This window comes from Diplotaxodon limnothrissa, linkage group LG2 (assembly GCF_057381915.1).
Source record: "Diplotaxodon limnothrissa isolate DT_005_m linkage group LG2, D_limnothrissa_male_GT1.1, whole genome shotgun sequence".
NCBI classification, from domain to species: domain Eukaryota; kingdom Metazoa; phylum Chordata; class Actinopteri; order Cichliformes; family Cichlidae; genus Diplotaxodon; species Diplotaxodon limnothrissa.
Genome location: NC_140597.1, coordinates 2,052,934 through 2,080,927, shown reverse-complemented (window position 1 = coordinate 2,080,927; position 27,994 = coordinate 2,052,934). Strand labels below are relative to the sequence as shown.

Sequence of the window (27,994 nt, the reverse complement as noted above, 5' to 3'; positions counted from 1 at the left end):
AAGGAGATTTATTTGTTTCCACTTTACATGTGAGCAGCACAGCAAACACAGTGAAGCCAGTTAACCTCAAAGTGCACCAGTCACAGTGGACACAGGACAAAGCTTCGACTTTCATTACCATCAAACTTTGTTGTGATTTAACATTTACTTCAGCCTCCTTTAAATTTGATTCATGTGACATCAGGACAACATTCCAGGGAGAAGCGATCGAGCGGCGTCCCCCCGGTGTTTTATCCCACATCTCGTACTCAACGTTTCTTTCAGCCCAGAAAAGTTCATGTGATCATCGAAGATTTAAGCATCAGCATCAAAATAAAAAAGAGCCAGATTTCAACCAGCTCCTAAGAATTTCAGGGACCTGTACAACCGTCACAATTTCAGTAAGAATCTTTCATGGTTTCATCAAATATGCTAAAGTCAGTCCAACATAAACTGGTCAGTTCTGAGGAAGCTCTGTGATTTCATATGGAATGGCTCGGGCTCGAGTATCACATCCAAGGTTGTGTCAGATAAGGAAGAGAAGTGGAAAACAGCAGGACACCTGCAGCCTGGTGATACAGGAGCAATAAAAGCTGCACACAGTGCTATCAATGATCACCAGCAGTTATCAAACTGAAGCTAGACACCCGGATGTTTCTTTCACAGCACATAACAACATTTTAAACTGCTACAGTTTCAGTTATGCACGGCGAGGTTTGTCGCACACCTAGATCACACAGCCTTATACAAACAGGAAGAGGCGTGCTCAGCTCCACCTTCTCTGAGGCTACCCTGTAAATGTCACACGTGCCTCACAAGGAAAGATCTCAGCTGCCACACTGAGAGTGGTGAAGGCAAACGTCCAGCCTGGCTCCAGTGGCTAGTGCAGGTTGGGATACTTCACGCAGAATCTGTCAAAGGCATCATATATGGCCTGTCTGGAAATGAAACAGGTAACGTTAACGTAGCAAAGCTGTCCATGACAAACAAATCATATACGTAAAAATGATGAAATGTGTGAAATACTGTGAGGGTGGCCCAACTCTAACATCAGATTAACCAGACAACAGCCACAGTTTAACGAACATTCTCAGACATGTTAAACCGTCCACAGCCAGTTATCTGTCTATATGTACCACGCCTGAACCAGGAAGTGCAGCTGTGACACTTCTACAAACAACTTTGGCTCCTGTGAACAATTTCTAGACTTTTCTTTGAATTTGACGTCATATTTGGTACAGTGGAGACATCATTCAGGCATTGACATCTAGTCTAAATTCATATTCATAATGAAGGACGCTCTGGTCCATGACGCTCATTGCATTGTTACTAATGTCAACTTTCTGCTATAAAACAGCAACGTTTCAAAACTAGAGCTTGTAGAATAGAGCAGATAAATATGAATTGTGTGTATTCTCAGATTTAGCATGTTTTTGTGTGAGTATAGTTTAATTAGGCATAAATGAGAAACTTAAAAAACACCTTTTGGATCATTTTCAACACTATAACTTTACCTGAATATATTCTGTTTAAATAGGTATGCACTGATGTGTCCTCCTCTCAGATATCTGACTTCACAGCCTGGCCAGATCTCCTGCAGACTCAGGACTCCTGTTCGGGGCACATATGCATCCTCTTTGGCCTGGACGACAACGATGAGACTGGTATCTACAGGAACTGCAGCAGAGAGGGAAACACAGGGACATCTACAGTCACAACATTTCTTTCACTTTTGTGCAAAACACATGCAAATCTTTTCTGCCAGAAGAGGGTGGTAGACACCGCAGGAACAGTGAGCTGTTAAACATGACTGAAGATCAGCTGGGTCCTCTGCAGTCTGTTAAAGGCCAGGTGGAGGATGACCTGTGCCTCCTCTCACCTCACACCTTCTTGTATAAGCCAGGACGAAGCTCATCCTATTTCCCTCATAGTGTTCTAGCTTCACAATGATAATCCTGGAGAATGATTACAATCCCTGCGTTGTTCATTCAGCAGCAGAACTGATCTTCTGTGCCTTTTGATGGTGTATCAGTATCAAACATTCAATAAATCCTTTGAACACAATATTAAAAGTAAAAATAATCACGCTGGAGATTGTGTACTGTTCAAGTAACAGAGACAAAAGAGCTCGTAAGGAACTGTCTACATACGGCCCAAGGAGCGAGGACACAGGTGGGACAAGTCTCTATTTTAGCAACGAGCAGAAAACTGACACTTCCTGTGTAAAAGCAGATTAAACAAAGGCTCTACAGGTGCGAAAAAGACGGTGCTGAGTTTCTCTGATCTGAGGAGAACATCGTTTTTCATCAGCTTGTTGCGAGTCTCTTAATTCTTTCCACACTTGGCTGATATTCCTTCTATACGGTTTCAATTTTACAAGCCAACGCCTTCGTGGTGTCATTGTCCATCTTTCTGTTTTGGCGTCAGTAGTCTCACTCATTGTGCCATGCTCCAGTATCCACACTTTAATGGCAACAAACAAACCAGTATGACCATCACGACCTTCAATTCATCAAACGTCAGCAGCCAACGCTTTTATCACAGCATCAGCTCTTTAGTATCACCGCCAACTGTAACGACACCACCTGCAACCTTATTGGTCAAAACCATTTCTGACGGCTGTGATGTGCTGCTGACAACAACCATATACATTTGTGTTATATACTGGCATGTGTAGAATATACTTGTATATATATTTTGTAACTTTGTAATATGTTGTATTATCCAGTTACTGTTCTTCATGTCCGGGAGCAACTCTGACCACAGGGATTAATTCAGTGTTGTGATTCTTCGCTTGTTCTTCTTTAAGCAGAGGTGTAATCATTCACTGCAGCACTCACCAGAGAAGTTGGCCATGTGTGTGCACTCATCCATCACTGCCTTCATGAAACTTATAGATTCTTTGTGTAAAGATGGACGACAACATTCGGCGGGATCCGTCCTTCTCCCGTGTGCGTTATATCCACCAAGAGCTCTGAGGAGACAGAAGAAACGGTTTTATGTCCCTTAATAATGAAACATTCTCACTGGGGATAAGACTTGCTTATTCTTATTCCATTATCGATATCACTTTCACAGCTTCTTTGCATCCTTCGGTCAAATGTTTGTGGCTGTGGAACCTGCCTGCAGAAGCTTGGCACACTTGATCAAGTTATTATTTTCCCCACTGTATACTACAGTGCACTGTATACTGTAGTGCACTGTATACTATTAAGTTAATGCATTTCACATGTCTGACCCTTTTTCACATTTTCCTAGCAAAACAGGAAAATGGAAATGGCTCAAGACTTTTGCACGATACTGGACGTCCATGTTTGTTGATACTGTAACCATAACAGGTTTATACTGATGGAAAATTGCATATTACTGTGCACTGTTTGAAACATGCAACAGATGCTCAACCAGATGTTCGACAGCAAGTCTTAAAACACCTGTACTCTTACAATGCAGCATTAATGTGTGATTACACACGAGTTTCAAATGTTATAAAAATTCCAACGCATCAGCAGGTGTAGTGATCGAACACTCACGTTGGCAGAGTTTCGAAGCTTGCTCCAACACTGCTCCCCAGTGACAACAGATGCTCTGCTCCGTCTGTGGCCCCACCACAGTCACGTCCTCCGTCCACTCTGCTGCACTGGCTCACTGACAGTTTGTGGTCTTCAGACAGCTCGTGGAAATGCTCGTCCACATTCGTTACAAGTTTGGGACCCATCTTAAAGGAATCAGCCTACCAGCAGTGGACACGCAGCAAAAGATGTAGTCATGCATGTGTTACACGTATGACACAAGACCAAAAACACAACAAGCACAGTTTCACACTTAACTTCTTCTTTTAGTAAACAAAGAAAAATTCAATCTTTGCAAAAAACATTTTACCAGCGTATTAGTGTGTGCAGAGGGAGTGATGAAAGGAAGACACGGGTACTTTCTCCAGTCAGTTGTACTCGTACAGTTGTGAAAGTAATCCGAGTAATATTCTGTACTCCTGTGAAACTGCAGGAACACTTACCCCACAGTACTCCAGCAGCTTGATGATCTCCTCTTCATACCGTGAATTAATTGCATATTGCTTCTCCAGCTGTGTCCAGTTCACTGCTTTACTCAGCACACCCTGCACACACACACACACACACACACACACACACACACACACATTTTTCAGTCATTAACTGTTCCTCCTGCTCAAGAAATGATCAAAATGCAGATAAACATACAACTTTAACCCCTGGAGGGTCCTAGAAAAATGCATACACTATCGGGCTTAGAGCCACAAATCGACCACGCCCAAAAAAGTGCTATAAAAAATTTATATATTAATATTTTATTCCACTTTAAAGTCTTCACCACAAATAAACTCCTGAAAGATCAATAAATGTCAGCTCAGCCAGACTCAGTATCAACAGTCTTATCTGATTTTGACAAACTGAAACAATTTGACTCCCAGTTTCAGCTGCACTCAGACTCTGAACCATGAATTTAACACTAGTATTGGATCAGTAACAGCAGCTTTGCAGGCAGAAACAGTATGAAAGCAATAATAAGTGAATGTGTCCTTATAGATGTACAGCAGGTAGAACTGCTCCTGACCGTGGTGAACACACTGGAGGCTGTGGACCAGGACAAACAGGGAATTAGAGGGATGGGTTTGGGCCAGTTGGTCACTGCCAGGGACGCCATCTGGACACAAAGACACACAAGTGACACACTTTAGAGAGATAACACTGGGCTTGCAAGTTTCTTTCCCCAAATGAAACCAAGATGCTGCTCTGTCCCACTTTACGAACTCGGAGGCTTGTTCTGTTGAAGTGGAAGCTTCCCCACCCCCAACATGAGCCCATTGGGTGGGGGACGTACTCTTTAACTTAAACTTAGATTCTCTCTCAAAGGTTTTATTAGGAAATGTAACAAAACCTGGAAATCATGTCTCTTACTGGTGGACACCATCACTTTACTTCCTGAGACTGAAGTGAACTGAGCGAGGCGACATCATAAGTTTGGTGTTTTTTTTATTTGATCTTATTTTTACTTTATTTTTTTTCTCCTTTTGTTTAGTTTGGTCCTTCTTGTTATGCTTGTTGTGTGTATGGGTGTTGAGACTGGATCTCTGCGGCGTCTTGTCTCGTGTGGACCTGGTAGGGGGAGAATTCGGATGGGGGTTTGCTGTTGCTAACTTTGTATGTCGTGGCTGAAATCAATAAAACAAAGTTGGAATAAGATGCTGCTCTCTCGTATAACAAGATCGACAACTAAACATTTAGTGGTAAAATGTTATTTGACAAGTTTCTTTGACTCACATATCCTCCCATAGAGATGCCCGTCATTCCCAGGGGCCAGTATCCTTCTCTCTCCAGCCAGCGAAGCAGGACTGTTGATTCCAGGATCAAAGCCCCGCCCATCACAAACAGGTCCGACACATTTTTTAGACTGGATCGTCTAAAACACTCAAATGATATCTATATTCAATTTACGATACGTTCATTTGACCTTTGAGAAAAATCGAGCCGTGAAGTCTGTTTCTATAACAACATCCAACAGCTCAGTGCGTCTCACACAGTCTCGCTTTGTCAAATGAATCAGTTTAGAAACAAACGATGCTTGAAAACGACAGCCTTGCATTTAAAACGTAAATAAAGCCAACAGGTGTTTGAATCAGCCCATAAGTCTGATTTGGAAACATCGAAGACGTTTCTGCCTCTTTTCTCCTTCTTGTTGCAAACATGAAAACTAAATGAGAATCTTTGTCACAAAGTTAAAAATCACTTTTTTTAAATCGACTAAATTTTCCAAACCAACAACCAAACTGGTTTTAATCGATCAAGTCAACTTACAGTTGGTCTCTGGGTTTTCGATAACCATGTGAAGCATCAGTCAAGGAACGTTCGTAGCAGACATTAAATAAAAACAACAACATGACACAGCTGTCTTCTAATCAGGTCACTGGATCGATTCCCAGCTCCTCTGATCTACAAGTGTCCTCGGGCAGGATCGTGAATCGATGCATCCAAGTGCGTCTGTAACAGAAGTGCTCTATGAATATGTGTCTGAACAGGTGGCTGGTAGTGCACACTCTGTTTACAAACAGGTTATTACGGGAACTTTCCACAGCATGTTCGTCATGTGCTTGTTTCATCAGCAGCAGCGGCGACAGCCATCGTACTGGTTTGTACACTCGCTGACTGAGTTTCCATGTTTGTCGTGAGTTACTTTGAAAGAAAGCTAACAACAAACGATGTTGTTGTTGAAGACAACAGAAGGATATAATAAGGGTTCTCCAGAAGTAATGACGCCATTCCTGCCTCTTTGATCATGGGCCGAGCCATCAGGGTCCGCCGACGCCAGAAAAACTACAGGTCATAGAAACACAAGGACAGAAACAGCATTCCAAAGGTCATCATCACAGCTCCTGGATCCTACAGATTGTTGGGGTCAGTTTCCAGAGTTAACCACACACTTTGACACCATTTATTTATTAAATCTTCTCGTCTGACGCGTTTCTCTGCTTCACAGTAAATCTGGACCTTGAACCAAGTCTGCTGCTCAACTTCTGAGGATTTCTTGCAGTAATGTCAAAAACACAGCAGAAGTCTTAGGTCTGAGGAATCATCTGGTCCCTAACAGCTTCTATAATTATGCAAATATGACCTCAAATGAACAACAGCACTAAACATACGACACTCTTCTCTATAAGTCAGAGGACTGGAGTTGATCCGGGGTCTGGACTGTGACGGGTCATTTCAGCTCGTCTGTTACAGACTTGCTTCTGTGGATGGGATCATTGTTCTGCTGCATGAGCCAGCTGTGGTCAGGCTTCAGCTGCTGGACACACAGCCTCACATTTCAGTTAATGTTGTGGTATACAGAGGAGTGGGTGGTCCCGGGGTCTGTGTATCGATGCAGACACAGATCATCCCCCTCCACCTTTGTGCTCACTGTAATCGGTGGAGGCAGATGGCTGCTGGGTCTTTCCTCCTTGGTGTTAATCAACACCTTAATGCTCCAGACTAACAAACTGCTAAAGCCTACGTAGTTTTTCACCCACTCAATGATAAAATGCCACGTGAGGTTTGGATCACCTCGTTTTAGAACCACGGGGGCTCACTACGACATAAGCTGGGTTTCTTTGTGTCAGCTGACACAAGGCTTCCTTCCTCTGTGTGCATTCACATGAAGGGAGTTTGACCCCTTGGATCCAGTGAGCGCTGCCTGCTGCAGTTAGTGACATTATCAAAGCACACGGGATAGAGAACTGTAAACAACACGAACATATATAACAGTGCTGCTGCAAATAAAGACATGTGAGTCGGTCTTGCTGCAGAAAATATTAATTTTGTGATTTGATGATCACGAGCTCACGTCATATAAATTCTTTCTTTCACTGCTCGGTGCACTCTGAGAGCTGCTGAACATCAGAGCACATCGAAACGTTACAGGTTACTCTGTGTTTGGGACTCTGTCCTATAGCCTGATAATGGATGATATACTTGGTGATAAAAAGCTACTTTCTTTATATCCATGTGCTTTGTTTTACATGATTGTGGGAGGGAAGTGAACACTGCTCGTTGTTATTTCAAAGGAAAACAAGATTGTCAGTGGCCTTTACGGCCCACTTTGATCTTAGATGGTCTGGACCAGTCAAACTCCGCTTCTGTCAGTGTAAAGAAGTTACAACTACAACTGTTTTTCTACTTGATAAAGAAAAAGCTGCTGTGGCAAAGACAGAAATCCATCAGCACAACTCTGGACTTACATGGTTTTATTTTTTTGGTTTGGTATTGTAAGTATTTGTTTCAGCATTATGAGTTCTGTGGCGGCTGCCTGGGAGCACATTCATATTAAAATAAAGGTAAGAGTCTTACATGGTCTCCAGTCCCAGCTAAGTGGATACATACTGGTCTGTTCTTCTGCCATCTCTTAGGAACTATGAACTGGAACCTGGAACAACACAAACGATGAGAGCCGCAGGTCTACAGGCAGCATTCCCACAGCATAAGTAAATCCTCTTCAAACATTTTCAGCACAAACACAGCTTACATTTCAGCCCTAACGACTCATGTGGCTAGCTCCAAATTCAGCAAATACAACCTCAGATGGAGCAGAACATGGCACATTAAACTATATCATTAATTAGGGCTGGGCCATATCACACCGTTCACGGTAATACCGGTGTAATGTTGGGCAACGATAAGAAAATGAAATATCCCGATAGAATATGGGTAAAACGCGCATGCGCATGGCGGCGACGCAGAATGAGAAGAGCGAAAGCGGATCGTTGAATGAAACGATCAGAATCAGAATCAGAATCAGAATGGGTTTATTGCCAGATGTTGAGGTTTACAACATTAGGAATTTGCTGCGGTGCTTCAGTGCAAGCAATAAGAATTAAAGTGCTATGTAGAAAGAAAGAAAGATATGTGCATGAGATATACATGAGATATATACATGAGAATAAGAATTAAGAGTGCTACGTAGAAAGATATATACATGAGTGCAGGTGGTGATCAGTGCCAGACATGAAATGATGCAGTGACACAGCGTAGGGTCATGTGTTAGTGGCGGGGACAGTCATGTGGTTATTGTTCATGTGTCCAACAGCAGAGGGGAAGAAACTGTTCTTGTGGCGAGAGGTTCTGGTGCGAATGGACCGGAGCCTCCTGCCTGAGGGGAGCAGGTCAAACAGACTGTGTCCAGGGTGAGAAGGGTCAGCTGAGATCCGAGCTGCACGCCGCAGTGTCCTGGAGGTGTACAGGTCCTGCAGAGATGGGAGTCTGCAGCCAATCACCTTCTCAGCAGAGCGCACAACACGCTGCAGTCTCTGTTTGTCCCTGATAGTGGCTCCAGCGTACCACACGGTGATGGAGGAGGTGAGGATGGACTCGATGATTGCAGTGTAGAATTGCATCATCGTCCGTGTTGGCAGGTTGAATTTCTTCAGCTGCCTCAGGAAGTACATCCTCTGCTGGGCTTTCTTGATGACGGAGGTGATGGTGGGCTCCCACTTCAGGTCCTGGGTGATGGTGGTACCCAGGAAGCGGAATGAGTCCACAGAGGTGATGGGGGTGTCAGTCAGGATGATGGGGGGGAGTGGGGCTGTGTGCTTCCTGAAGTCCACAATAATCTCCACTGTCTTCTGGGCATTCAGCACCAGGTTGTTGTGGCTGCACCAGGACACCAGACGTTCAACCTCCCTCCTGTAGGCAGACTCATCCCCGTCCGAGATGAGTCCAATGACGGTGGTGTCATCTGCGAACTTGATTAGCTTGACAGACTGGTGGGTGGAGGTGCAGCAGTTGGTGTACAGGGAGAAGAGCAGAGGAGAAAGAACACAGCCCTGAGGGGAGCCGGTGCTGATGGTCCGGGAGTCCGAGACATTCTTTCCCAGCCTCACGTGCTGCTTCCTGTCCGTCAGGAAGTCAGTGATCCACCGGCAGATGGGATCAGGCACATTCATCTGGGAAAGCTTGCCTCGGAGATGGTCTGGAAGGATGGTGTTGAAGGCAGAGCTGAAGTCCACAAACAGGATCCTGGCGTAGGTTCCTGGGGAGTCCAGATGCTGCAGGATGAAGTGTAGGGCCATGTTGATGGCGTCGTCTACAGACCTGTTGGCTCTATATGCAAACTGCAGGGGGTCCAGGAGGGGGGCCGTGAGGGTCTTGAGATGGGAGAGAACTAGGCGCTCAAATGACTTCATGACCACAGATGTCAGAGCCACGGGTCTGTAGTCATTTAGTCCAGTGATCCTAGGTTTCTTGGGGACAGGGATTATGGTGGAGGACTTGAAGCAGGCAGGCACATGACATGCCTGCAGTGAGGAGTTGAACCTGAACTGGTTTGTAAAAATGCTGCAGCTTCACTGGTGTGGAACTGGTTTAGCTTTCGTCCCTCAGACACACAACAAAGCACTATTTTTGGTAGCGCATGCTAGCGGGCCGCCGTTATTACCGTGTTGTTTGGAAAATACGGCGCACTTAAAATCAATCCTTTGATTTGTCTGAAAGTCGACAGAGCCCCTTATAATCCCGTGTGCTTTATGTATGAACTCTGGTTGTGTTTACTGACCTCGAAACGATTTTATGTGTACGGCGCTCGAAAATCTGTCAAATGTTTCAGTGCGACTTTGCTGAGCTACGAAGCCGCACCGCTTGATGGATTGTCGGAGCGTTACGGCTGTCGTAGGCGGAGCCTCGCGGAGTGATACGTACTGTGCTTCAACATAATGTTACTGTATTGTGTGTGTATAACCTCTTTTTAAGTTTTGTGGATGTTATACATGGTTATGCTGAGGATATGTCGGCCAGTTTCCACTGGAAATGCCTTTTGGTTAAACTGTCAGCACGGATTTGCATTTGCACTGTTAAATGTTTATATAACTTTAATGCACATAAAAAAAGCTGCTTGTTTAAGTGAAAATACATTGATGGGTTTGTTTGTTTTTTGCACTAATAAAGTTGTAAAGTATTTTGTCTCGTGTCAATTATATCGTTATGGCAAGTTTTCAAATGTATATCGTGATAAATATTTTGGTCATATCGCCCTGCTCTATCTTTAATTATTTAATAGAAATTAAGCCAAATTGCAGAAACACTCTTATTGTTTGTATAGGAGTTAAGAACATTTAAAACACCAGTGCTAGTCAAAAGTTGCTACTTAAAGCAGCACAATGCAAACGTTCCTCTGTCAGGCCTCCTCTGTGGTTTGTTGGAAGTGAAGGTCTAGTATTGGAGGGTCTGGGCATCCATGCTGTTCAGGCAGTTATGAAGAGCAGCTGTTGCATTAATGACAATGCAGCAGCTTCTTGGTGTGAATCGAAGTGCACTCTGAAAACAACTCCTCCAAACGTGCTCCACTAGACTCCCAGTGTGCATATGGCTGTAGCACCTTTGCTCAGGTGTAATTCAGGTGTGGTGTAAACAAAAACTTTGAGCACGCCCACTGTCACCAAGCAACAATAATGATCATCTCCTCTTCCAAACACAGTGATGAGTTAAAATCCAGGAATCATGAGTGACACCTTTCAAACATGAAAGAATATTTGAAAACTGTAACTGGGGAGTGCATACACCCTGGACATTAATGGAAAACCAGTTCTTGGGATTCCTGTATTGCTCAGCATCTGGGATGGAGCGACGTTTTGTGGTTCCACTGATGCAGCCGATGACTCCTGGAAAGTTCCCAAATTCATAGAACTTGTAATTAACTCAGGTTTCAGCATCTGGGAAGTTTATGTTCTGTCTTCTCAATCCACAAATGGTCCTGCACACAGTGAACGACACTGTTGGTTCACCGAGCCCACATAAACCCCCAGCTTCTCTGTGGAAGGTGCCAAAAGACACAAAGTTAAGAGCACCTGCAGACTTACTGGACTTACTGGGTGAAAGACTGGGTTCCAAAATGAAGTGATCTCCACATCATTTACTTTATGCATTCGAAACGAGCTCGAAAACTGATGTCATCAAAAAGCTTCAGTGGATGACTTCTGTCAGCAATTTGTCTAGCAGACGGTTTTCATTGATCATCTCTGAGATTCTCCAAGTAACCCATGTTATTCACCAAACAACATGAACTCTGAAGTTAAACCTGCCTGCTGGGACGTTCTATTTAAACTTCAGTTTATGCCTGGACTAGCTCTGATCTCCCTCCAGTAAACAAGCGTAGTTTAGTCAGGAATAGGCTTAGTCTGGCACTGTTTATACCGTGACTGAGGAAGCAGATTTCTGTTAGTCTGCATTGGCTGTTTAAATCTAGGACTAGCTTTAATCTCTGTCTGGGAACCCGCCCCTATAGAGCGCCTCAAGTGCTCAGGTAGAGTAGATAAGCACTAGATAAGAACCAGTCCATTTACGGCTGCTATAAACAAGAATGGGTCGCTCTCAGGAGCTCAGTGACTTCTACCAAAGCACCGTGACAGGATGTCACCTGTGCAACGAGTCGCTGCCATAGATTTCACAGTCAGCTGTTAGTGGTATTATAACAAAATGGAGCCATGAGGAGGATGGCTGGGTACCATTACACAGCAGGGTCAGCTTCAGCTGAATTTTTGTTAAATAAATAACGACGCTGTAATTTCTGCACATCTGAGGTTGTATTTACCTGATTTGAAAAATTGGTAAGAACAAGATGTTTTTAACCATGTGCTGATATGCAAAACCTCAGACGTGACAGAGGGTATATGTGTCACGAGTTCAAGAAGTTTGAGGGTAACAATGCTGGAGAAAAGAAGGAAAACTAAACCGAACATTATGTTGCATCATTTTCTTGTTCCTGTTTTTATCTCGTCTTTCTCTAGCTGGTCATTGCATGCGTCTGCCACCCTGAGCTTATTTTCCTGTAACTATAACAGAAAATATTCATAAAAAAAGGTTATTCAATGAATGTTTCAAGTTTAAAACAATAACTGAATAACTTTATTTTAAAACCCCGTCTGTATGTTTGAAAGACCCTAAACCAGCATCCACTTGGCCCTCTGGACAAAGCACCGCATCAAACTCGGAAACAACCCATTCTCCTGTCTATTCTCTGCCTCCTTTCATTGCAGTGGCAAACAACAGCACCTCTTGTACCTGGCCTTTACAGCCTCTTGTGGCAGGATCCCAGGAACCAAATGCTCCAGAGGAGAGATAAAGAAGCCCTCTTGGACATGACAGTCAGCAAGCTCCTCTGTCTGCACACAAACACACAAATAATAACTAATAATACAAAAACAAAACAGCACAAGAAGGAAAAGAGAGGAAATAAATGATGTACCTTGTTTATATAAACGGGATAGTCCTGAGGAACCAGAGACTTGCACTTCTCTCTGTCTCCAATTATCTTTCGAAACTCAAAGATTCTACAAAACAAACAGACACATCAGTTTGCAGCTGAGGACGTGCTGATCTCATCCACGACCTGCTCACTGTAAGCTGGAGGTTACCACCTGATGAAGTGCGGGCGAAGGCAGCTCGACCACCACTAGCTCTAGGAAATCACATGATAGGGCGGGGCCGGGTTTCACAATGACCTCACCCTGGCTGATTGTGAGCCACACCCGTTTTCACGCCTTGGCTCGTGTGATTGGGTAGAGGATCAAGAGGGGGTCCATGACCCTCTTGGGGGGTCTCACTAATTTAGAAGATCATTTAGCCTAGAACAATATAAAATAATGATAAACCAACAATTATAGAAAAAAAGCTAAGACACCTTCCTGTTCATCACTGACTGAAGAACCAACCCCAGCTGCCTTACATAAGACTGACACTGACTGATCCAGAGTTAACTTCAACTATCACTTCCTCCAAACCATCAAGTCTATTAGATTCAATTCTAAGCTGCCCAAATAAGTACTACCATTAATTAATGCTTCAGTCTTAAATATGATCAGTCTATGCCACTGATGGGCTACAAACCTTTAAGGTGGTAGTAATTAAACTGTGCATTACTCCTCCCAGCTCTCTTAGCTAATTATAGGCCAATCCTTCCTTTTAATTTCCAAAACTCTTGAAAGAGCAGCTGTGTGTCTGTAAAGCAGTTAACTGGTCATCAGCTACAGTACTGCAGAGAAACTCAGGGTTGTTCTTCAATGCGTGATGAGCAGGAAAATGCCCTAGCTGTGCAGAGGGCTGTTTGTACAGCAACAAACTCTTTTTCCAGGCTGAATGAAGATCTTCTAAATTACTAAGACACCATTTCTTCTCAAGCTTATGAGTCAGCTGCTTTACGATGTGTGTTTAAGACATAAGAGAGTCAAGTACTTGTGATTTGAGGTTTTGTTTTTGGGTCAGCATATCCAGAGTCGTACACAGTGAGGATGTAAGTCTATTAACGAGATGATCAACCTGTGTGGAGGGTTTGGGTACTGTGTGGTGCACAGTACTGAAGAGCATGACAGAGGAGGAATTATGTCCTTAAACTTAGTTATAACACTTTTCAAGACATACTGTCAGTTAATGTATTCCCAAATGCTGTGTAATCCGTTATTGTAACTTTAAAGAATGATTTCATCTGACCTGAGTACTAAATCAGAAAAGTCTGAGTACAGGGTGGGCCATTCATATGGATACACCGTAATAACATGGGGATGGTTGGTGGTATTAAAATCCTGTTTGTGGCACATTAGTATATGTGAGGGGCAAACTCCTCAAGATGGGCGGTGACCATGGTGGCCATTTAGAAGTCGGCCATCTTGGATACAACTTTAGTTTTTTCAATAGGGAGAGGGCCATGTGACACATCACACTTATTGGTAATGTCACAACAATGGTGTGCTTGGTTTCAACGTAACTTTATTCTTTCATGAGTTATTTACAAGTTTCTCTTTGTTCACAGCCATTGACATGTCGAAGAGGTTAACACGTGAGGATCGAAATTGTGTTGATATCTGGTGAACGCAGTAACCGGGTCATTGCAGCAGATTTCAATGCAAGACCCCCTACGAGACCACCCATCTCCCATGCTGCAGTCAGCAAACTGCTTGTTCGTGAAACTGGTTCAGTGTTGGATTTGCCAAAATGTGGACGCAAGAAAACTGTCACTAATGAAGAAACATCAGTGGCTGTCCTAGCTTCATTCAGCAAGAGCCCACAGCGTAGCACTCGCCGCATGTCACTGGAGAGTGGCATTAGTCCAACATCCCTTCGGCGGATATCAGCTACTCACAAATGGCACCCTTACAAACTCCAGCTGCTGCAGCATCTCAACGAGGATGACCCAGATCGGCCACAGAATTTGCAGAATGAACAAAACAAAAACTGGAACAGGACCCTCAGTTCACGCAGAAGATTTTGTTCAGTGATGAGACAAACTTCTATGTGAATGGTGTTAACAAACAAAACCAACGCTATTGGTCTGACACTAACCCACATTGGATGGATCCCTCCAAGACTGTTGGAACAACAAAAGTGATGGTTTGGTGTGGTATATGGGGCACAACGATAGTGGGTCCATTCTTCATCAGTGGAAACCTCAAGGCTGCTGGATATTTGAAATTGCTACATGATGATGTGTTTCCTCTTTATGCACTGAAGCTGGCACGTTCCCTGACTTTTTCCAGCAGGATGGTGCACCACCACATTTTGGGTGCAGGTCCAAGCATTCCTAGATGAACAGTTTCCTGGAAAGTGGATTGGTGATTGTGGGCCAGTTGAATGGCCCCCAAAGTCTCCCGATCTGACCCCCTTAGACTTTTATCTTTGGGGTCATCTGAAGGCAATTGTCTATGGTGTGAAGATACGAGATGTGCAGCACCTGAAACTACGGATACTGGATGCCTGTGCTGGCATTTCTCCTGCGGTGTTGCTATCAGTGTGTGAAGAGTGGGAGAAGAGGGTTGCATTGACAATCCAACACAATGGGCAGCACATTGAACACATTTTATAAGTGGTCAGAAACTTGTAAATAACTCATGAAAGAATAAAGTTACGTTGAAACCAAGCACACCATTGTTTTTCTTGTGACATTACCAATAAGTGTGATGTGTCACATGGCCCTCTTCCTATTGAAAAAACAAAAGTTGTATCCAAGATGGCCGACTTCTAAATGGCCACCATGGTCACCGCCCATCTTGAGGAGTTTGCCCCCTCACATATACTAATGTGCCACAAACAGGACTTTAGTATCACCAACCATTCCCATGTTATTACAGTGTATCCATAGAAATGGCCCACCCTGTAGAGTAAAGTGGGCATCTACAATTCCACCCCTCAGGCAGGAGGCTCCGGTCCATTCGCACCAGAACCTCTCGCCATAAGAACAGTTTCTTCCCCTCTGCTGTTGGACACATGAACAATAAACGTACGACTGTTCCCACCACTAACACATGACCCTACGCTGTGTTCACTGCATCATTCCATGTTTGGCACTGATCACCACCTGCACTCATGTATATATCTATCTACTTAGCACTTTTAATTTTTATGTTTATTTAAGCGTAATTTATGACAGTATGTTTGCACTAAGTACCGCAGCAATTTCCTAATGTTGTAAACCTGCTCAACATTTGGCAATAAAACCCTTTCTGATTCTGATATCACAAAGAATCAACTTTTCTTCTGTGGTTGGCTTCACTGTGTGGTTGAATTTAGCACAACTGCAGTACTCCCCGACAGGACACTTGCGCTGCACTTGCTAAACGCAGGCGGGAAACAGTTATTGTTTGGTGCACGTACAGAAAACATTGGGTTTCAGAGCGCAGTGCATGCCCCGTCCTATGTGAAAGGGCCATGACAAAATGCTTCATACCTCTTGAGGTCTTCAGGCTTCCCCCATCCCCCAATAAAGAGTTTGGTGAGGAGCAGCCTTCGGTAGAATACATCCAGTCTGCTCACACCCATGGACCAGCCCCTGGCATCTACAAAGAGAAGGACATGCTTTATTCTGAAAGTGCTTACTTCCTGTAGGATTGTTAAGAACAGAAAATAACAAAAAAAAGTCAGATGCTAATACATCTTTGTTTGACAACTGAGCAATATACCTCCCCCAAAAAAGGTTAAACGAGTCGCTCTACGAGCACCGATTCCTTTGAGTCAGTCGTGTTCTGTCAGGACAATCAAGGCAGGAAGTGCTTGAATGTCCAATGTAAAGATGAGGATACATGAAGACAAAGGAAATTTCAAATCTCACAGGAAACAGTAGTTTGCATCTGTTTTAAAAGCGTGTCTTTCTCACAGTGATAACGGCTGGAGCTCAGTAAGCTCAGAGGCCAGCAGTGTTTTTCTGGTGGTTTGTGCATGTACATTATGGATAAACCACTGGTCTATGACAGTAAACTGATGGGAGAGCAACCTGCGAGACAAGCTGCCAATGGGTCTGCTTTCACTGTCCTGAGATCAGTTAGGACTAGTGCTTGGTATGGAAAAAAGCTAGCATTAGCAAGTAAATAAGCTTTAGTGATTTAGCATCGTAATAGACAAGTTTCTGTTTGCTAACCACTTGGCCAACATGATGCTAAAGGGTGAAAACGTTGCTAACTCCATTAGCTGACCATTATCGAACGCTGGGTCTAATAACACTGGAACACTGAACAGCTGCTTGAGCACCACTTACATAGCTGCTTTGCCAACACTCCTAATTCTGTTTTTTATTCCTATTTTAATGTCTCCTTGAATATACAGACAGCTAACCATGTCTGCTCAAACCTTTTAATTCAGGTTATTATATTGTTAATAATCATTTTTGAAAAATCAAGACTGATTTAGGATATTTTCAGTGGAAAATACATTGAGGTTCAGACTCTGCCAGCATTTAATGGCTGAATGTTAACTTGTGAACAAATTCAACATAAACAGTTGAGCATCCTGTATTTAACAACTCGCTCTGAAACACATTTCATCCCACTTAAGTCTTAAAATAACTTCAGCCTAGTCTTCACTCAAACATGTGCCAGTTCCCTAATGTGACAGACCTTTTCTCAATCAGTGTGACTGATTACAGCATGAATGACGACTGCAGGAAAACTGGCTGACATAAGCATGATCATCTACTGAGGCAGGGTTAGAAAGATGGAGACAAAACATTTTATTCTTAAAGTCTCTGTCCATATGAGTGAATTATTGTAAAAGCAGTTATGTTAAGTACAAAAAAAGCAAACCAGATATAACAAAATAACAAACTGTGCACTTTGGCAGTGACTTTATGAATGAGGAAAGAGTGTCAGAGAGCTGGTTGAGGTGCAGCAGGAAGGGATAAGTCAGGAAGAAAATCTGCCAGCGAGCATGTTACGTTCACATAGTCTGTCAGCCACCACCTCACAGTTAACAGACTCATTTTTAGCCATCTTCCTGGAATAGGGCGCAGATCTCAGTCCAACAGAGTACATTTAAGATGTGACAGAACATCTGAAGGATGATGCAGATCTCCCATTACACTACTCTGATGAAACGTATCACATTTCTCTTCATAAAGTGATATTTCCCCGGTTGGTTGCATTGCCATTTGAAACTGAGCAGATATAAGAACATAAACAAATTTATATATTTCATGTGACTTCTCAACTCTAGCTCTTCTCGCGAGATTTGACAACACTGACATGAGCAGAGGTCGTCAGGGAGGTCTGGCGGCTGACTTGACCTAAAGCTTGATTAGTGCACATTTCTAACAGTGAGCCTTCAGAGGAAATACTTCCTCCACATACTCGGATCACGACGGCGCTTTAGTTTTATGACAGAAACAAATCAGAACAAAGCTGTCAGTGATGTGCGGTACAATGACGGGGTGACTCGTAATTTCCATTTCCATGCATAATCATCACCTTGTTACAGCATAAAACGCTATATCGTCTTCCACTGGTCGCTGTGGGTAGTAACTGTAATAACAACAACACGCTGACAATATAACGCAGAGACCAGCTGTACGACGGACACCGCCACGCGTTTCAACTTGCTGCTAGCTGTAAGTTAGCAAACTTCGCCTTAGTCATTCATTAGCGAGTTTCAAACCATGCAAACACAGAGAGAAACAACAGCACTACCTCAGTCTGTACCCGAACGTATATCTCTGGCTTTGCTCGCACGGCTAGTTGAGCTAAGGAAGGCAAATGTAGTGACTTCATCAAGCTACTGGGAGGAATGGTCGCAATTTAAAGGAAAAAACGGAACTTCCGGTGTTCCAGATTAACCGGTTTTCACGTTATCTGGTGTTTGTTAACGGTACAACCTGTCAGAACAAGCTCCAAGTTTCAGATTCGCCACATTTTCAGACATTTTCGGAAGAAATTGAATTTTAAAAGACGCGTGTTTAGTTCAGAGTATCAAACATGACTTTTTAAAGATAGAAATATTTTTTAAAAAATCTGTAAGATCATTATTATTATTATCGATAAAATGAAATAAAAAATAAGCGACTGTTCCCCGGACGACAACGGAATATTTTACAAGCCATTTTCATCAGCGGGTTAATTACTTTCTTGCCTTATTTCTTATATCCGTTTTTTGTGGCAGCAACAGACACGGCTGCCGGGTAGAAGCAGCATGCTGACTGGCCACACTTCCAGCTCCTCCCCTGGCTTAGGAGGGACGAATAACTGAATCCATCTTTTTTATTATAAATTTATTTTGCCCGAAAAGCCAGAATCTCAGGTTAAACCTCACAAAATTTCAACAACCACCAAACAGCTAAAACCGTAAATGAGAGCAGAAACACGGATTCTGCACAAAGACGTAAACAGCATCAGGATCAGTGAGATGTCCCACAGGCACGGACACTGTTTCGGCGGGCCCGCGCTTTGTGTTTGCGCCCTTTTTGCGCTGATTCTGAGCTGCAGGTTTTATCTCTCTCCAACCAAAATTCACCAAACCAGCAGCAAAAGAAGCAGCAAACTGCGCTTCACATTTGATCAGCATCGTCATGAATTCACTCTGACTTTCGCTGTTTTGCTTCCACCACACTTCGTGCACAGCTCTCTCTCTCTCTGTACTTCAAGAACAGTTTCCGTCTAAAAATCTGTTTTCTGCATTATTCGCTTGCTTGTTACGCACAAGTCTACCGTTGTTTGCAGCGCTGTGGGCCGCTGTTTTTTTACTTTTACTTACTTCCGAAAAGAAAACCTCATTTCTGCTGTTCAATACTGAACAAATTTAAACTTTTTAAAATTGTGCAAAATTGCAAAACACTCAGCTGTGTCTCTAATCAAACCGCTGTAACTTTGCTCTGCTTCACTTCAGCAGCATCAGGTAATGTGTTGATTAATGGTTTTCTTTCGTTTTTTGATCTACTGCAGAATATTTTTATAAAATCCCAGAACAGGAAAATCACCTTCATGTTTTTCTGTGTTTTATCTTCAGCTACTTTGACACAAAGGCCTCTGCTGTGATGCTCACAGCTCTGATAAAGTCTGGCAAGTGTCAGCTTCCTTTTTATAGATATAAAAATGTGGAAATGTACTGATGCTGTAGCGGGAGACTACTGTACCCATAAGGCTGTGTGTGTGTATGTGTGTGTGTGTGTGTGTGTGGGGGGGGGGGGGGGTACTTCCGGGAAACGAAGTAAAGTTGGTGAACTTCACCCGAACGTGCTGAGTCCAGTAGTGATGGGATTTCCGGCTCTTTTTAGAGAACCGGCTCTGCAGGTTGTTTTGTTGCTTTAATTCATTTATTATTAACAATAATATAAAATTATGCACAAAAGGAATTACTAATGTAAAAAAAAAGTATTTTTATTTATATATGTTTATATATAAATATATGTGGTGGCCCCTAGAGACAAAACACGTACAAACTCCAAAACACATTTCTAGCTTGAACTGAACTTCCAAAACAGAGCTACCTAGATCAGCGGTCCCCAACCCCCGGGCCTCGGACCGGTACCGGTCCGTGAGTCGTTTGGTACCGGGCCGCGAGAGTTGAGGCTCAGGTGTGAAATGTCTGGTTTTCAGGGTTTTTATCGGTTTTCAGCGTTATTTTGTTATCGTTTTTATCGTTTACTCGGTTTTCCTGGGTCTTTTCACGTGTGTTATGAATAAATCTTCTTTTTTTCGGTACCGGTACTAGTTTTATTTTGTTGTGTTTATGCGCGACACCTTAAAGGCCGGTCCGTGAAAATATTGTCGGGCATAAACCGGTCCGTGGCGCAAAAAAGGTTGGAGACCGCTGACCTAGATCACGTAAATTACACAATTGAAAGCATGAAAGCATATGTGTATTGTTTGTGTATTCATGCACAAGCATTCATATATATTCAAATCATTAAAAAAAAAAGGTTCATTTACCTGTTACTACCACACACCAAATCTGGTCGTGGTACTTGCTGAACTGAGACACACAACAGCAGAGGTCACTATTAATGCTATAAAAGAGGCCTTTGCAAGACATGCAGTTGCCGAGACTGTGGTATCGGACAGCGGGCCGCAAGTTTCATCAGAACAGTTCAAGCACTTTGCTAAAGAGTACCAGTTCACACATGAAACGAGCAGCCCCAGGTACCCCCAAGCCAACGGGGAGGCAGAACGTGCTGTTCGTACCATTAAAGACTTGAAAGGACTGTGACTACAGCAGAGCACTGCTAGCGTGCAGGGCCACCCCACTGGAACATGGGCTCTCACTGGCACAGTTGTTCATGGGGAGACACCTGCGTACCTCTCTGCCACAAGCTGCAGCGAAGCTGGTGCCAAAGTGGCCCGACCTACAGGCTTTTCGCAGGAAGGATGAGAAGGGGAGGCGTGAGCAGGCAAAACACCACAACCGCAGACATAGAGTCAGGACAGAAGGTGTGGATTACTACTGAAGGAACCACTGGAGCAGTAGTTGGACCTGCCAGTGCTCCCAGATCTACAGACGGGTTTTCTAAGGAGAGGAGCCACCTCACACCAACAGGGACTGTTACCAGATCTGGTCGAGTGGTGAGACCTCCTGTAAGATTGGATGTGTAATTCTCTGAAGGCATCCATTCATGGCCTATTCAAAGCTGGCTTAGGCTGTTAGAGATGTTTACAATTGTGTGTTTCGTTTAAATGTAAGTGAACAAGTGAGGGATGTGTATCATTTTAACGTTTGATAATGCTCTGCACTCCTGTTCTTGTGAGCTGAGTGAGTCATTATGAAGTGTGTCTTTAGCTAAAAGGAGGAGGTGTAGCGGGAGACTACTGTACCCATAAGGCTGTGTGTGTGTGTGTGTGTGTGTGTGTGTGTGTGTGTGTGTGTGTGTGTGTGTGTGTGAGGGGGGGGGTACTTCCGGGAAACGAAGTAAAGTTGGTGAACTTCACTCGAACTGCTGAGTCCAGTGTCTTCATTATACAGATGCATGATCTAAATTATAATATTGCTGACTGAGGCCAAATTTCCCCAAATCGAATCGAATCATGGATTGAATCGATTCGGGCAAGGGCGTCGATTTGGCATGGACGGAAGGGACATGTCCCCACCAATATCCAGCGATTATTGAATTGTCCCCACCAATAATTTGATCTCTTCGAGTAAAGAAAAACAAACCTGATAGGAAGAAGAAAAAAAAGCGATCTGTCAGCGTCTCATTCACCCAGCGGTGCAGAAAGAGTTAAATTACGTGCTCTACTGGAGTCCTACCTCATGTGACAAATATGGCCAATGTGATTGGCTGAGCCTTTCAGGGAGCTCTGTTGAGTAGTGATGTGCGATACCACTGATTTTCTTTCCGATCCGATATCAAGTAGTATTCAGGGTGGTATCGACGATACTGATCCGATACCGATACTTTGTACAAAAACTTATTTTATTTATTGTATCTCAAATTATAGCGTCATAATGATTACAGGACATCAGATTATTTGTTCTTATCACTTAATAACGCAGAGTTCATCATATAGAAATAAAAAAAAAGAAGTTGTGCTATTTGAACACCTTGCCTGCCTGCAGCACTAAAGGACTCCGTGAGAGACGTCTGTCTCGCCCTAGCAGCACCTGACTCTCTCCTCCTCTTCAGTTCGCCTCAACATACGCTCGTCATATTCTGTGATATGATTTACTCTGAGGTCTTTGACAAGGTTAGTGATGTTGCCACAACCATACATGCCAACCCTCCCGATTTTTCTGAGAGAATACCGAATTTCAGTGCCCTCCCGAAAATCTCCCGGAGCCACCATTCTCCCGAATTTCGCCCGATTTTCAGGACAACAAAATTGAAAAATCATATTGCAGAATTCATAGCGCGGCCCAGCCAATTCCAGTTTCCAACAATGGCAGCAGCAACTTAGTTTTAATATTACTCTTATTTCTCTTTTTGGGTCGCAAAAAAACTTTTAACATATTTTCAGGTGAGAATGTAGCTGTGTAAACTTCAAATATCTGAGCCGACACATCGTCTTCAAACCCCCGCGGTCTTTCACTATTCGGGTTAAACATGATGTATAAGTCACTTTGATAACTTAAAAATGTTATTGTTTGGCTTTTTCAGTGTTTTATTTGTTCGTGAGTAAATCGGTTTGGCTGAGATTAAAGTTATTAGATTTGATTAAATTAAATTTGACTTCATTAATCCTTCGGAAGGGTTCCTCCGGGGTTTTCACACAGCTGAATAAACGTCAAACAGAAAATGGTCTAAACAGAAGTGTGAGACGGTCGAGAGTTTACGTCAGCGCCCGGTTATATTTTAGATAGCAAGGAGCAGACGGCAGAGTTTCACTCCACCGAGGGAGCTCGCGACGTACTACCCGGCTTTCTTTAGACCGCAAAGGCCGGGTCCTCAGGTGGAAGCAGCCTCTGAATTTGGACACCCCCCGCTGTTTCCGGGCCGGCCAATAATAACGGTGACATTTAACGTATTTTATCCGATAAATAAACCCTGCAAAATGTATTTACCCCCCCAACAGCCCTTTTTAATGTCTCCCTAGTATGGCCACAACACCTCACTCTTGGAGCACTTTTTTTGCCACATGTATCGCAAACCACGTCTCAGCTGTTTGTGGAGGTAAAATACGTCCGCACATGACTTCAATTACGCTCAGCTATTGTTGTGAGTGCGCACGCCAAGGGGCTGCGAGACATTTATACAGCCGTATTTCGCACATGACTATGAAAGGCGGAAGAGGAAGTAGTTCCTTTGAATGTAGACAATCCGAATGTTATAGTTTCTTTCCTCTGTGTTCCTGTTAATGATAAACTACAAATTTACTCTAAATTACTAAAATATCGATATTTTAATGTGAGAATCGATTCTAGAACATAAATGATTGGTATCGGAGGAATCGATATTTCAGGATCGATCCGCACATCACGACTGTTGAGTTTTAGCAGCGGCAAGCCTGCGCTGCGAGGAGGACGACGGCAGCGAAGAGGAAGAATCTGGATATAAGAAAGTATTTTTCAGAGAAACCTGTAAGTCACTTAAAGCCAAGTTCACTCATAATGCCACGGTCTGGCTGGCAGACCGTGGGGGTGTAGGGAAGGAGGACCCAGGCGCGGTGCTCTATGTACAAGCAGTGCGTTTATTTACAGTGATGGACAGACATGACAATAAATCCCGTGCTCTCCCGACTCCCGTGACGTGTCCTCTTCTCAGTGCTAGTGCTCCTGTCTCCGCTTCTCCGTGATGAGCACCCCGTGCTCGCTGTCCTCTCGTCTCCCCGTAACTCCTGGGGACATAAGAGAGAGGAAGCCGTCAGACACACAATAATGCAGCAGACTCAAACTAGGAACTGGTCGAGAGACTGACGTGAAGCCACGCAATGATCCAGCGCCGGAGAGAGCTCCACCACACTCTCAAGTAGCTCCTCCGACAGGCCTGATCAGCTGCAGGTGTTTCAAGGTCTTCAGGTGTGGCCAATCACCTGCCAGGGCCACACACACACACACACGTCTACAAGCAGGGAGAACGAGGGACAGCAATACAAAATACATACATCATAATATTAGTCCATAACTGCTCAGGGTCCTGGGTCTGACACATAAAATGTGTCCGTCACAATAACGTTACAGGCTATGCTAGGCTTTGTCCCACATCAGTCTAAAACTGTATGTAACCATGAATAACGTGTTTGCACAGCAGGCAGCACTGTTAGTTCTCTCAGTCTCAGAGCAGCGTTTCTAATCTAATTGAAGCTGTCAGAGAAAACGGAGCCTCGAGCAGCCAGGATATTAGATTACAGAGGCTGTTAGAATTATATGTCTAACTTTAAAATGTTGGTGACACAATAATTTCATCTTAAAGGCACTGACGTATTCATAGGTCATAGTCATGATTTTGCAAATATTCCACCTTGTAGTGCAGTTTGCACAACTTGTTTTAAAAACGCACTCAGCCTACAAACATTACTGATGAGTCAAGATCTGCACAAAGTGACAGACACACTGAAGCAGCTCCACATTTTATTCTTATTGTCATGTTTGTCCTATTTGTCAGGTGAAGAACCAACACAAAGCTCAGGGAGCAATGGTGACACAAGATCACAGGTGGAATTGGATGATGACGCAGAATGAGAAGAGCGAAAGCAGATCGTTGAATGAAACATGAACCAGAACTGGTTTGTAAAAATGCAGCTTCACTGGTGTGGAACTGGTTTAGCTTTCGTCCGTCAGATACACAACAAAGCACTATTTTTGGTAGCGCATGCTAGCGGGCCGTCGTTATTACCGTGTTGTTTGGAAAATACGGCGCACTTAAAATCAATCCTTTGATTTTTCTGAAAGTCGACAGAGCCCCTTATAATCCCGTGTGCCTCATGTATGAACTCTGGTTGTGTTTACTGACCTCGAACTGATTTTATGTGCACGGCGCTCGAAAATCTGTCAGATGTTTCAGTACGACTTTGCTAAGCTACCAAGCCGCACCGCTTGATGGATTGTCGGAGCGTTACGGCTGTCGTAGGCGGAGCCTCGCGGAGTGAGCCATGTCTCCGTGACGACCAGGACACAGCAGTCACGGACGATTGGCTGTGCGGCGAGAAGTAGGTTCAGTTCGTCTATTTTGTTGACGACCGACCGTGCGTTGGTCAGAAAGATGCTCGGGAGCGGTGGTTTGAAAGGCTGCCTCTTTAGCCTGGCTAGCAGGCCCGGCAGGCATCCCCGCTTTTGTTTGCGTTCCTTCCGCCGCCTGCGTTTCTTGGCAGAGCCGATAACAATCCACGGAGCACCCGATGTTCTCGCTATCTCCGGGGGGATGTTGTGCACCCTCTGATAATCACTGGTAATGGGGATCTGGCTGTTATATCCGATCTTGCATAATTCCAGATGGTTGTAGGAAAATTTGGCTTCACAATAAGGAAAACAAAAGAAGAAGAAAAAGTGGAGAAACCAAAAAGAAAGGCACCTAAGTGGAGAGCATAGAGCCGCTGCGTCTGTGCGCGCCGCCATCTAGTATACTTCTTCTAGTACACAGCCTGGAGGTGTGTTTGGGGTCATTGTCCTGTTGAAAACTGGTCCTTAAATGCAATTGACACCCCTTTCTCAACGAGAAGTTTGGGCTCGGGTGAGCCTGAGTGCTGAAGATATCTACCTATTCGGAACCATGATAACAGGGTTCTGGCTGATCGGAGCTGGCTTGAGAAAGCGGAACCGGCTGTTCAAACCCCCACAAGGCTGCCCGCTGGGATTGGAACGATGGGAGAGGCGTGAGTTTCTCAAAATGGGCTCATTGAGTGCAGCATGGATAAGATCTTGGAGAGGCTACGGCTGCCGTGAATACTCAGAATAACATCTCTGAGCGCAAATTGGATGACATCTCGGGGAGGCCCACTGTCGTGAGTTCTCAGAATCGGCTCCTTGAGCACAAGAATGACAACATCACAGAACGCAAGTATGACGAAGCTCGCGGCTCTCCAACAGGAGATTGAGAGACCAGTGTTGGACTGTAGAACAGCTTTGAAATTCATATGAGCTGTTCGCACTAAAGTAAAAAGCACCATCACTTCATGCGCATACCCCTTTGGTGCCAGCTGCAAGGCTGGAGCTGAACAACAACTCCCTGATAACGACTGTGTTTAGTCTGTTCCTTCCCATTCCATGCAAGGCCACCTGGGTTGGCTGGAAGACTGTTTACTTAGCCTGGCAGGGCGAAGGACACTGTCTCAGCTGAACTCTGGACACACACACACACATATACACTGATATGCACACACTCATCCCCCCTCCCTTTCCAAATGCCTTCGATGCTTATTCCCTTGACGGTGGATCAAGGAGACCAGCGCACGCAGGCCCGGATGTACTGTCTAATTCGGCTGTCTCTCACCCTTTACCCCCCCTGTTGCTTGTCATGTGTTTCTTTGGTGTATTAAGAGGTTTTTCATGTGCAGAGGTGTTTTTTTCTGTTCTCAAACTGTTGGAGCTCAGTCTGGGGGGAGTTATTTTTTTCTCCTTATCTTTCCTCATGTGGTGCATTTTCCATTGTTATACCTCTCTGACCTGTCTTCCCCATGTGATGTTTGTGTAATGTATGTATGGTCGGAGGGTAAGATGGCGCCGCCATTGCGTGCAATAGGTCGGCAGCCTTATGAAATTTCCCCTTGTGGGACTAATAAAGGTATATCAAATCAAATCAAAAAATCAATGATGGTCCAACCAAATGCAAACCAGATGGGATGCATGTTGCTGCAGGATGCTGTGGTAGCCATGCTGGTGCAGTGTGCCTTCAGTTTTGAATAAATGTTCAACAGTGTCACCAGCAAAGCCCCCTCACATCACCTCCACTCTTCACGGTGGGAACCATGCATGTAGAGACCATCCCATCACCTTTTCTGCATGGCACAAAGACACAGTGGAACCAGAGATCTCAAATTTGGACTCATCTGTCATGATCTGCAGGGCAGATTGTCGGGAGATGAAGGATGTGGACCCAAGCACGGACGGCAACGTAGCTGTGAGAAAGTTTATTAATAACGAAAGGCAAAATTCAAATCAAAGCATCGCAGGGAACTATGCTAACAAAAACCTAAACTGGGAACAGCTACAAAATAATAATGCAAGGAACAAAAACCTGAGACGTGGAACCTGGAGAGACACACAGCAGGAAGACACGCAGACGAACCAGCAACTAACAGAGGCGGAGACAAGGCTTAAATACACAGAGGGATAACGAGGGAACGAAACACAGAGGGAGAGCACAGCTGGGAGTAACTGGGCAAGACAAGGAAGTAAAACAGAATACACTAACATGAGACAAGACCTTCAATGTAAAACAGGAAATAAACTGACAGGACTCAGAGATGCAACACTGACAGAGAACAGGGGGAACACAGAGTCCAGGAACCAGAGTTACATGAGACATGACTGACTGGGGAACAAGACAATAAACACACGCGCACAACTAAACCTGAAAGCTAAATCACAATAATCCAAAGGGCACAACCAAGGACTCAGAACAAAAACCATAATATAACATATTACCAAAACACAAGAACTCAAAATGCTGGGTCACAATGACCCAGAACCGTGACATCATCAGACCAAAGCACAGATGGTCTAATGTCCACTCCTCGTGTTTCTTGACCCGGACAAATCTCTTCTGCTTGTTGCTTTTCCTTAGTCGTGGTTTCTCATGTTAGTGTTTTCACTATGCCTATTTCACATTTTCATTGCCTGATTGCAACATCTGTACTGTTAATTGTAGGATCTAAAGAGATAAGAGTTCAGCTTACTGGTGT

The 27,994-nt window shown here is 44.0% G+C and overlaps 1 protein-coding gene across 2 annotated transcripts; it reads right to left on the bottom strand.

Moving 5' to 3' along the window:
- Positions 1-18,519, bottom strand: abhd18 (abhydrolase domain containing 18). 2 transcript variants are annotated; one of them, XM_085359598.1, is made up of 14 exons: positions 18,422-18,519; positions 16,195-16,303; positions 12,724-12,808; positions 12,531-12,640; positions 7,839-7,914; positions 6,242-6,326; positions 5,811-5,838; positions 5,277-5,415; positions 4,570-4,659; positions 3,992-4,093; positions 3,510-3,709; positions 2,820-2,953; positions 1,494-1,656; positions 1-917 (listed from the first exon to the last, which is right to left on the bottom strand). In XM_085359598.1, the coding sequence occupies exons 2-14, from the start codon at positions 16,284-16,286 to the stop codon at positions 860-862; spliced, it is 1,362 nt and encodes a 453-aa protein (XP_085215724.1). In that variant the 5' UTR covers positions 16,287-16,303; positions 18,422-18,519; the 3' UTR covers positions 1-859. The 2 variants fall into 2 exon arrangements, with proteins under 2 accessions (XP_085215724.1, XP_085215732.1); XM_085359606.1 differs by having other exon boundaries at positions 12,540-12,640.
- Between the last annotated feature and the right edge of the window lie 9,475 nt (positions 18,520-27,994).